We start from the raw sequence: 12,015 nt of genomic DNA, 5'->3' as shown, positions 1-12,015 counted from the left end.
ATCTTCCCTTGTGCACACCAAGCCTCACTTTCATCAGCTCATGTTTTTGGGACCTGCTCGTCTGTTGTAGTTGCCATGTAATAAGTTATTGGATGGATAGTCCAGCTGAATTGTATGTACATTTGTCAAGAGTTATTTTTCTGTCACAGGTATTATATAATCAAAGTGTATATATAGAGTACATGGAGTTCTGCTCCTCAGGCAGCAACAAGTCTTTTGTTGATGCTCCCACACTCTGCTCCTCAAGTTGTTTAATTCTTACTTCTCTTTCGGCTGCGGATGTGGAAAACCTTGACTTTGAAAGGGAAGTGCTACATGAAAAACAGTAAAGACTGAACAGCTAAAAGATCAACATTTACATTTTTGAACAAAGAACCACACATTTTTACAGTAGGCAGTAGGCGGATGGGTTGTTACATAAACATTCAACATTTTTTCGGTGGGAGTTGTGCCTGACGGTTATGGATGAAGTACGTTTTCAGTGATTAATCTACATTGTGAGGAAACGTTTTTTTAACCATTGTCCCTGCCAGAGGCGTGAAGGAAAGAAACAAGCACCTGTTATACTTCACAATTCATTTACTCCCTGATCAGTGCAAACACAGATTAGGCATAGTGAGCGTCTTGCTCCATCACCGCTCAGCAATAGGTTTGGGCACAATATTGATTATTCAGTTACTCAAATGTAAACAAAAGTATTGTTTTTCAGATGTTTATATTAGTAAACTAAATACCTCTGGTTTTAGACTGTAAGTCAATAAAAGCAATTCTAAACATGTCAACCTCTGGATCCAAATAGCACTGTAGTTATGCTAACCAATTGTTCACTAAATGTTCTTAGATCGCTTGGCATTTACGAGAAATTCCTGTCAGCATTTTGATCATATTTAAATTTTCAACAAAACTGCATGACAGTTCTTTAGAATGGAGATACTTTCAGAGCTATTCTGTGCCACCAGAGTTCAGATGTTAGTTATTCTATTTACCAAAGAAGCATGCTCAGTTGTGTCTGTATCTGCGTGGTTGAGCTTTCCACATTGGGGATTTTAACAATATATAATCTAATGTCAAAAATGTAAAATATGCCGAACATTGGGAGCCTTTACATGCGCACCATTCCAATGATAGGAATTATTATTCATTTTTTCCTTCGTTATACAATCAATGTGAAATGCTAACAATGTCATAATGACACATCTGAGGGCGATGAAGGATTCGCAGAAAGCGTGAAAGAGATTGTGATATTGCTGTGAGTGGTTTTTCATCAGTGTGATTTAGCTCTCCAGTTAATAACCAGAATATGATTGCGCAAAAGGAGGCGTTGTAATTGAAGTTTGCTGATTCACAGTGGTGAAAGATGTCCTCTGATCTTGTGTTCAATAAAAAGTAGCTATACCACAGTTTAGGATTTCTCTCTTACAAGTAAGTAAAGAACTTAAAAATTGTACTTGAGTTTATGTACTTATGTAAGTTACATTACAATATTAGGTCATACAAAGTGCGACCTTAGCCAGAATATGCAGAGTTCTTTGAGCACTGAAACACACTCGGGGACTTTTTCTTTCCCCGGTTCGTTCGGAGCCGTTAGCTTTCATCTTTCATGTTAATGTCTGGAGTTACAGAGAGAGTCAAAAGGCTGTCCTGGTCTGAGAGGTAAAAATCTACATTTGTCCTAACGTGACCTTCCTCTCCACAGACCCACACCCTGTTCTCACTGCTGGGGCTCAGTCACGCCTATGTGACCAGTATTGGCAAACTGGTGGGAGTGGTGGCACTTAAAGAGGTAAGAAACTTTTATTGCTGTCTATGTTTTTTTATTCTTTCTAAACACTATCTGATGACTGAACCAAAAGCAAGCAGTAAAGTTGATTAAACCCCCATCGATCTCAGTCCAGAAAGCCTTCTTCCTTTTAATTCACTCAACATTTAAAAAGCTTCCTTTGACTTTGATGAGTCCAATTGGCATTCGCTACTAATTTACTCTGAGTTTCATAAAGCTTTGTGTTAGCATAATCAATATCCTCTCTAGATGACTCAGGGTTTCTTTGATCTACTCCACTCCTTCTGTCTTTCCCCCTTTTTGTCTCCGTCTCACTCCTCTGTTCCTAAACCTTATTTTATTTTACTTTTCTTCTTCACTTTAGATATCCTTTCATCCTTTAACTTACCTCTTCCTCCCTCTGACTAAAAACTGTTGCTGTCTTTATACTGCTTTCCTAAAATGTCACCACTCCCTTTTTTCTTCCCTCCATCTTGTTCCTCCACCGTTTCCCTCCCTCCTCCGCCCCTCCAGCTCCAGAAGGCCATCGAGGGCTCCACCCGCTCTGGCGTCCGGCTCCGTCCTCCGCTCGCAAGCTTCCGCAAACACAGCTCTGCCCCTAAACCTCCACCTTCTTCTTCCACTGCTCCCTCCTCTCCGACCTCCACCTCCTGTCCCTTAGCTCTCCCTGTTCCCCAGCCTCCACCCCTGTCTCCCCCTCACCATCAGCTCCACATCCACGAGACTGAGACGGAGGTGTGGATCGAGGGCGTGACCTTGGAGGTGGAGGAGAGCAGCAGCTACACCACGGGGAGCGGCCCCGGGGCCTGCAGCTCTCCCAGAACCAGTTGCAGCGACAACAGCAACGTCACCCTCCCTCCATCCACCCCTCCTCCCCCGGTCCCTCCCCCCTCCACTCCTCCTCCTTCTCCTTCTCCTCCTCCTTCTCCTTCTCCTTCTCCTTCTCCTTCTCCTTCTCCTTCTTCCACCTCCATCCCTCCCTCCACCCTGACACCCTTACAGAGACTGCTTGAGGGGGATGAAGACAGTGATGATGAGCCAATGGTGTAGAGTAGAAAAGAGTGATGGTCATGTTTTTTTTATAATGGAAAACTTTTTTAATGGTCTGAGTTTTGTTTCAGTTTCTTAACTTGTTGCTCTGGTCTTTGGACACTCATTTACCTCTCTTTGTCGCTGTTTATGTAGAGTAAAGATTTCAGGCATCATTTCTTAATTTTGTAAGTTTATCCCTCCCTACCAAAAAACTTCTACTATACAAATACTTAACCTGCCTCACTTATTCTTTCTCTCTCAATGTTTTTCATTTCTCAAGATTCAACCAATTTGAGTTTATATTCTCTGGACTGAAGTTGATGTCATTGTTTTTTCTTATCCAAACAAAGCCCAGAATTCAATATTACATTTTTCGAATAACATTTTTAAATCATGATAAAGTCATTCTACAGAGGAATACATGTAGAATACACTTCTATATGTTGCATTTTGATGGATTAGACACCTCTTTATGCCACAGTGCTCTCCAGGTAAAACATATGCTGCATATTTTAGTTTTTATAAACACAATATACTCTTTAAACAGTAATCTATTCTTGTATTCACACAAGAATACTAGCTCTCTCGTAACCTGTGTCTATATAGCAGGAGCTATTGATTTTGAAACTGGCAGCAGACCATCTGTATAGCAGCAGACTTAAGGAGCTGTGCAGTCTGTGTTGAAAACGACCTCCACATTGTGTGCTGACCTTGTGGCTGCGGCCTCACAGCTCATCGCGGTCAGGTTGATGGAAAGTGCAGCTAAAGGCGGCTAACGAGGGACAAACCGCTGTAAACTGGAGGTCCTGGAGATTATTTCCCCCTCGTGTTCCCTAACAAAGAAAACGTCCAGATGTTGTTCACACGTGACTTCTCTTAATTAATTAGGATTATGATTATAATATGAATAATGTTGCAAGAAGAAATTCAAACAAATAGACAGAAGCTTTTCATTCTGAAATCCATCTTGCTAACAACAGTGACATTCATTACAGTGAATGACAGCTGACATTTTGTCACATAACATTAACACGTTTAATGAAGATGAAGAGGTATGTTGACATAGAGATATTTACTAATTACTACATTAATTAGCCTAATGAATTCCCTCATTAGCAATACTATTAAATATAGGACTGCCAGCGTGATTATGAGAGCTGATCAGGCAACCAGAGAAATCCAATTAGCTATTTAACATTAGTGTACCAATGAAAAGTGGTTCAAGAGTTCAGGAACAAATGGAAAAACAAAACAATTAACCGAAAGAGGCTGAAAGCTGCGTGGAGGTTTAGAGATGGGGGTTATATCCTGTTGAGGTCAGCATAAGTCAGTAAGTATGCACTCTTTATATTAGATGTTTATGTCTAAACAGTCACATAATGTAAGTTGAACCAAAGTTATCACAAAGTCACTCACTAAGCTTCCCTCCTGCCTCTTAGTAGACTTGTGAAAGATGAAGCTTTCTTTTCTTAACTCCTTCAAAATGAAATCCTGATGATGAGTTGAAGTTATTTGCTTTCTCAAACTCAGTTAAAGGTGGGGTAGGTAATTCACTTCAGATACACTTTTTGTTGTATTCCATGGAATGCTCTTAACATCCCGATAGCAAGGAATACATGAAATGCTTTGACAATAAATATATACAAATATTTCATCTGTGGAAGCCGTGGTGCTGTAAAAAGCACGACCAATCACCTGCCTCGGCCCGCGGCAGATAATTGGATGGCCTACCTGCCTGTCAGACTTCCATCTCGTGCACAAACTTATCTCGTGCCCTCATTGGTCATGTGCACGTTCGTGTGTGTTGGAGGAGGGGCTCTGTAAGGAAGTCTGAAAAAAGGGGCAGATTTGTTTCGGTTGTGTACTTTCAAATTCTAGCGCACTCGAGCTGGTTTCTCCATTCTTACCTACCCTACCTTTAAGGCTCATAATACTGTCTCTAAAAAAGTAATTTGATCTGAAGTGACTACCTTGAACATTTTATTTTTGAACGTTTCTCCTTGTGAACCCCTTTTTTTCATTTATCCCTCCATATCCACTTTATATCTCCTTATTATCTCCTGGATTCAAATTCTCAGGTACTGCCTTAAAAGTCTTTCAAACTTACAGATTCAACGAAAAGCTTCTTCATGTTGTGTGTGTGTGTGTGTGTGAATTAAAATGTGTGTGTCCATTTCTTAAGAGAGCTCTGTACTGGTCTAAGTGCTGATGTCTTCTGTCTGTGGTTGTGGTACATTTATTTTTTAAATGTATCTCTTAGCAAAGTCAAATGCTATCTGAAATGTATAACACTGTGAAAGATGTAGCGAAATAAAGTTTTATTTAGTCTTTGTTGCATTGTTCATCCTCATGTGTTGATCTTCCTTCATCCAGGGTAAAGGCTGACCTGGAGGAAAGAGCCACATTTAAACAGAGAGAAGAGTTTCTCCTATACTCACCTGGAACAAGAGCTGAACTCAGTGAAGGTAGGGCAGAAATATAGTTTTTACTTTAGAAGTCACTTTTTTTTTTTAAAAAGCTGCTCTGATGACAAAACATATCCAAAATAATCAGCATGGCTATCTCGAACTTGGCTACAAAGATGATTTATTTTTCTCTTTCAGTATAACCACTTAATAACAATATAAATGGTGATTAATCATTTGTATCTGACACATCAAAAGAACATTTGACAGCCAGGATGACAGGATCTATGCAGCGACCTGCTGTTTCTTACCTGAATTGCCTTTTTTCTCATGTTAATTTGTGAGACTAAGGGTCACTTTTTCTAGATGTGTCCTTTAAACAGAAAGTCATTTTAGGCATTTATGTATTGCTTTTCTGACAGCTATTGTGAATCAAGAGGTTTTAAATCTTATTACAGAGAGATATATTCTATTATCTGATTTTTGCATTGCCTCCACAGAAGTAATCAAAGTGATGAACACGAGTGACATCAGACAGCATGAGTGACAGCATTTGTTTTTATTCCCAAAAAAGCAAAGAAGTTTCTCTCAAAATGCCCTCATTTCCTCGCCAGGCATCACCTTTCTTTGTTAAATCTCTCGGCCTTCAGATGTGTGCCTTGTGTGTTTGGACACTAAATGCTCTACAAGAGCAACAAGAGGACAAACAGAGGACAGATGGTTATCACAGCGCTCAGGGGCATCGTGGGCTGTGATCACTGGAGTGTACGAGGGAATCGTCCTCTCCAGCAGCTGTAGGTAGAATCTTTTAGATGAGATGATGTAAATGCTTGATTCTTTTCTATGTTTCCTTAGGCAAACACACATTTATAAAATACACTGTTCTGAGCAATTCTGTTTTGTGGCTGACCATCTCTAGCACGCATGCAGACTTTTGACATATATTGTTATAGTCTGTCTTATTTCAAGTCTTTGCACTGGCATCCACACACACACACACTTCTACACATTCAAATGAAGTCACTAAAGCATGTTGCTTTTAAGGACTTCTTCTACTGTATTATGCAGCATTTCTTTATTTAGCAGTAAAGAAAAAACACATTGCTAGCCACCGACCACAACAGCCAAACACACACAGGAAGCCTTCAAAAAGATCAAAAGGATAATAGCACTTGACCGTACAAGGGCACTTCTCTGCCTCCAGACATAGAGTCTACACGACTCGGTTCAATGAATAAGGATTTTGTTTGTGTTTTAGTGGAATTGATGACTACAAGGAAACTGCTGCTGCTCAGTGAGAAACAACTCTGACCTTCACACTGCAGTTAGAAAATGATACAGCTGGACAATTAGGTTAAACCCTTTCTTGCATTCCATTGTGTCTGTGTGTAATGTATTATATACAATAAGTTTAGCTGTCAAATCTAAGGTTAGGAAAAGGCATAAAACATAGCAAGTTAAGCCTCCGCACTTATCAATGCACAAGAAAATATGCCAAAAGTCGCTATATATGTGTCTGGGTTCGCTCATATATTTTTATCTTAGAGGGACCAAAGTGTGACCTTGAGTGGGAGGGCTTTTTTAATTGGCCCTCACTTCAGATTGATGCTGATTTTATGGTTAAGGATTGGTTTGGCAGTTAAGCTCAGAATGAAGTCTAGGTTAAAGCTGGTGCAATTTGTAATGCCTAGTCACATAGAGGGCGGTATTTAACCAAATAAAAGCCTACAAACGGCAGGGAAAAGATGTAACCTAAGGGCTGAACAGCTGATAGTTTATTGAAATAACAATGCCATTCTGTTAACTTTAAGTGTGGTGGTGACCTTGAGTTTACATTAGCTATATGTGTGTACTTTGCCACTGCCCCAGGGCTGTATGGTCTGTGTTACTTTACATTTTGATAGTACATGTATTGGACTTAATCGGAAGTGGCAGTAAAAGGTTCAGTGCCTCACAATCGCCTCTCAAGGAACAAGTGATATTACAAGTTAGCTAGCATGCTAGTTTCAGTTGATAACTCTGGAACAAATAACATAGACATTTGGATAAACTGTTAACACAGTAACCTCTTCACTCTCTGATAATCTGATAATGTTCATTTTGTTATAGTTTAAAGCTAAAATGTTGGATCATATCTTACAAATGTCACCTTTTAAGGTTTGTTAGATACAGTAAGTTAGGCAATGTGTTATCTTGGTGATGGTCATCATGTCTGTGCACTTGTATGGCACATGGTGGAAAAGAACAATACCAAGAAGAATGTGTTTCCCAGAATATATATATTTAACACACAAACAAAGCTACATTCATACATACATACATACAGTCTTACATTCATACAAATACATATCAGTTTATTGGATTTTTTTCTTTTATAATAAAAAGCAATTTGATATATTATTACTTTGTATACGGTGTTATACTGTAAGGGCTAGGTCACTGTTAAAAAGCATGCACTTTCTTTAGGTTGTGTCCAGATGAAGCGTTTGCAAATAATTGTGCAATAACAAGTGTTTGCCACAGTTCAGGCTACGTTCGGACTGCAGACCTTTTTTTTCCATCAGTCAGACTTTGTTGTCAATACCAATTTGGAGTTTAAGTAATTTTGAAGTCACTCTAGGTTGACTAAAACACAATTCTTCTCTAGCAGCAGACCCCCAATCTCAAACAAATCACCACTCAGACTCAGTATCCCAACACATCTTCGTACTGAAGTAGCGACATTTGCTCGACAAACTCCCTGCTTACCAAATGGCTCTCCTTCTCCTCATCCTTATTATCATTACATGTACTTATTAAAGCTACCACGACACTGACTTTAGTGGCCTGCATGTTTACTTGTGTAGGAGAAAATGCTGCTTGTGACATCTTTATTCTTGCTCTTCTGCGCATGCTGTTACCACCACAAGTTCCCACTGGAATCTGATTATTGGCCACAATTTAAACATTTTAACAGCCAAAGAAAAAATCGGATCTGAGTAATAAATCCCAAATTGAGCATTGGGGCTTACAGTGTGAATGTAGCTTCTAAGTATCAGATTGGACCTCATCAGAAACATCTTTACTTAGCAAATCAAACAGTGAACTAAGACCAGGTAAAGTTTCTGCTCCTGCTGAATTTCTCTAATGTTACACGCTTCACCTGAACCAACCACTCAGAATTATTTGCAAATACTGTTTAACGTTGTAATGTGATGTCCATGTTTGTTGTATTGCACTGATACTGATTTTTAATTGGGCATTTCTTTCCACTTCAGTCCTACCTTTCTCCTCTTTTTCTTCGGAGGATTCCACATGTCCTGCAGTAACTCAGGGGGGCTTCTTGGCATTTAGTTTGTGTACATTACATCCCACGATTTCGTCTCCAAAAGTCTTGTCCTCCGACTCAAAGTGGGTAAAATACTAGGGAGGGGTTGGGATAGAATAGCTTGATTGATTATTGAAGTAGTTATTTCCTATTTTGTCCGTTTCTTTGCGGCCCTCTGATTCAGTTGGTCCAACAATAACAATGGAGCCCTCCTTTGCCTCTTACTCCTCTACTGATTGGACGATGCAGGGTGTGACCTCAAACGGTTTCCTCTCCGGGACAGATTGGGCGATCTGTGCTGGCAATCCTGGGCTGGAGCCTCTGGTGGAGGGGAGGTCCTCCTTCAGGGGTGATGGGGTCAAAGAGCACGGCTCCGGCTCCAGGATTAATGTTACCTCTTCTACCTGGAAACACAGGAAGTAAAGCATTTTGAAAACTGATTGGGTGGCTACAACTGTGCTCTGTCGGAGGTAAGTACGGCCCTTATTGCCCAATTGTCTTTCATTTTAAACTTATCTCGTCGACGTATCAGTTTTTAGGACTCTGGGGTTGCAGCAGAAACCAAAGCCCAGGGATTGGGTCAGTTCCAGTTGAAAGAACTCGCCTTTGTCAGCTCCTCCTCTTCCTCCTCTTCGTGCTGCTCAGGGGTGTCTTCAGACTCGGGCTCTGGCTCCTCTCCAACCGTCTCCACTCCTCCGATCATGTCAACCATCTGTCCATTCAGCTGGCCGATGATCTCCCCCTGCAACAAGTTCAGTTTACGGATTTAATTCCCTGTCTATTTCTGTGGAAGAGGATTCAACAGGTGAATGGCCCGTTAGACCGCAGACTGACATCTACCCTTTAGTTTTAGTCACAAAAAGACAGAAACAGAGACAGAAGACAGAAAAGAGGGAAGTCAGAGATGCAGAATATGAGCTCCCATGTCCTGACCCCAGCTTGATTTGTTTATGCAGGACATCAGAGAGACAAGACACATACTTAGGTAAGTACAACAGACACAGATGCTGAATCCAAATGCCGAGAGTTGCAAACTTGCGGACTTTACAGCATGCTACTCCGAGGAGCAGGCAGATTTAAGGACGCCCTTTGTCAGAATTCATCAGGTCCGCTAAAGGCTGTCATGCAGGCTTTTGGCAGTGCTCCATGCAGACATTCAGCCTCCTACCTTGCCGATTTCCCTGGCAGTTTGTCCCATCATTCACTGCACTACAGATGTGTGCTAAATACGCCTGCTGATATAAACAAATCCAGATCCAAAAGACAAAAACAAATGAGTGTCACACATGATGGAAAATAACTCAAAAAGGCTATTCCTGTGCAGTATATGAACATCAGCTTAATATAACTATGATAAGTGCACTATTTTCACCTTTGAAGACACGCGCCTGACATCAAAGAAGATAAACCTCGGCTTCCTACAATAACAAGAGAGTATTAAATGCATAATAGGACATGCTGTCATTGTTACGATGATTCGTGTCTCACTCCTAAATGGAGACGCCTGTCCTGCTTGCCTTTGACGGTCTACACAGTCACACACCTCTGCGAACTACATCGGAATACATTAAAGCACCATTTAGTCCGCAAAGTCTGTAATCCGACCATTTGGATTCAGCAGGGGAGTGCCTACGTGGTGTGCCTCGACCAGCGCAGCTCCCCACAGGTCAGCGAGCCGGGGGTGGGTGGGAGGGCCCAGGCTGTGGATGGTGCTGTTGGGTGTGGCTTGGAGGGAATGGGAGGCACTATGTAGCCTTTGCTCCATAGACTGTAGTCACAGATAGGAAAGGAAGGAAAGATAATTAATAAAGATTTACTGTAATATAGGCTTAATATATTTCAAAAAGGTTCATTCGTTTTTCGATCAAAACCAACGACTCAGGATCAGTTTGTTTTGATTTGGAATACAAATAAAACCATCCTTTAGAGATTTCAAACACATTGAAGTCCTGTAGCTCCTTACAGTTTCAGCTTCTTCATTATAGGACAATATACACTTTCTACAATTAATTAATTTGTTTATTTGCTGCTAGTTGATTTTATTTCTATTACTGTGTTCTTGCCTCTTTATTTAATATTCTACTCTACTCTTCTTATTTTTGTCTGAGCGGTCCCTTTGCTGTAAAATAGTAAATGACCCCCATGGTGGTACGAATACAGTGTTTCTAATGTATAAATGCTAAAGTGATCTACTGCATCACAACACATTGTAGCTATGGTAGATCACAAAGCCCCGTCGTGCCAAAGCAAATGACAAAGCATTGTATTCCTTCAGCATTTAGCAGTCTTTTCCAGAGACTTGTGAAGGACTTCCTTTTAGTCCCTAATAAAGGTCTCTGTCTACTTGTAATACCCTTATCAATGATGAGTCAGGGATGGCGATGTCTAAGGCTCTTATGCTCCAAGAATTGGCGGACTGATTGAAAGTTTTATTATAAATGAAATGTGATATATTAAATATCTCCTTCAGAAGGGAAACCATAATGATACACAGAGAAAGCTAACAAGCTCATTTCTTTCGTGGTCTCGGATCAGCGCACCCTTTCTAAGAAACAGTCACTGACCTTTTCAAACTATTATTTCATAACCCTCAGGCACTTAATGAGCTCTGAGATGTTCCAGTGCTGGAGCAGCCACCGCAGCCGAACAAGTCTTGAGGTGTCACTGTTCATCATGAATCACTACATTTGCAAAAAAGCTCCCCGCAGCCTGAGAGATGGACATCAGCGGACGATTGACTGTTGTCACTGCATTGTTGTCCATTACTGAAGAAGCTGAAAAAGCACAGTGGTGCTTCAAGCTGAAAGCTAATGTTCTGCTCACCATGTTTACCACCTTTAATGCTACCACAGCTTAATAGCACCATTAGATGTGACAAGTGGGAATGCCACTAGATTTAAACATCATGTAATGATTTTGCTCTTTGTACTCAGTGCAAGTATTCTGTTGAAATCCAGTTACGTAGTTGTACTGACGTAATTCAGATTTTCCCAAACGGCTCATTTGATAGAGGCAGGCTCTAGTATCACACTGCATAAATGAACAGTGTTGGTACCACTCACCTGTTGTTGTTGGTACTGCAGGAACTGTTGCTGCTGGAACTGGTGAATGTGTTGGAGCTGTTGGAGTTGGTTCTGCTGCTGCAGGGTGTAATGATGCTGCTGAAGGTAATTGCCCACCGTCCCCTCAAACCCCTCACCAGGAGTCCCCGCCGCTCCACTGCCGCCACCTGGAACAACAAATACACACTCACGCCTTAGAGACACAGGCTACTATTCAAAGGTTTGGAGAATAGATTCAGTACGCACCTGCAGACATGATGTATGAGCCTGCAGCGGGCGAGGCCATGCCCGAGGGCTGGCTGGTGATGGGGTCCCAGGCGTCAGAGGACGACAGGCAGTACAGGCCCTGTGACACGTAGGTGTGAGGCCAGACGTCCGCCGAGGAGTGGTGGAGCACCTGGTCTGCACGGGGGACAGAGAGGTAAGAGG

The 12,015-nt window shown here is 41.3% G+C and overlaps 2 protein-coding genes across 4 annotated transcripts in view; one reads left to right on the top strand and one right to left on the bottom strand.

Annotated features, from left to right (window-relative positions):
- Nucleotides 1-3,698, top strand: part of LOC117477780 (chloride channel protein-like) — a 49,239-nt gene extending 45,541 nt beyond the window's left edge. The window contains 2 exon segments of the mRNA XM_034124521.1: nt 1,697-1,783; nt 2,294-3,698. Of these exon segments, the coding sequence (XP_033980412.1) occupies nt 1,697-1,783; nt 2,294-2,830 (624 nt within the window). The 3' untranslated portion in view covers nt 2,831-3,698.
- A 4,076-nt stretch (nt 3,699-7,774) lies between these two features.
- Nucleotides 7,775-12,015, bottom strand: part of LOC117477561 — a 57,796-nt gene continuing 53,555 nt past the window's right edge. For 2 of the 3 annotated variants that reach the window (XM_034124249.1, XM_034124250.1), the window contains exons 6-10: nt 11,833-11,988; nt 11,587-11,753; nt 10,158-10,292; nt 9,129-9,266; nt 7,775-8,928 (exon numbers count right to left, since the gene is read on the bottom strand). In XM_034124249.1, coding sequence (XP_033980140.1) covers nt 8,746-8,928; nt 9,129-9,266; nt 10,158-10,292; nt 11,587-11,753; nt 11,833-11,988 — 779 coding nt within the window. In that variant the 3' untranslated portion in view covers nt 7,775-8,745. The remainder of the gene's footprint in view (nt 8,929-9,128; nt 9,267-10,157; nt 10,293-11,586; nt 11,754-11,832; nt 11,989-12,015) is intronic. The other variant, XM_034124251.1, reaches the window with a different exon arrangement.

Source organism: Trematomus bernacchii, unplaced genomic scaffold, assembly GCF_902827165.1.
Source record: "Trematomus bernacchii unplaced genomic scaffold, fTreBer1.1, whole genome shotgun sequence".
NCBI classification, from domain to species: domain Eukaryota; kingdom Metazoa; phylum Chordata; class Actinopteri; order Perciformes; family Nototheniidae; genus Trematomus; species Trematomus bernacchii.
Note: the sequence above shows the minus strand (reverse complement) of the source record. Positions and strands in the feature narration are given on the sequence as shown.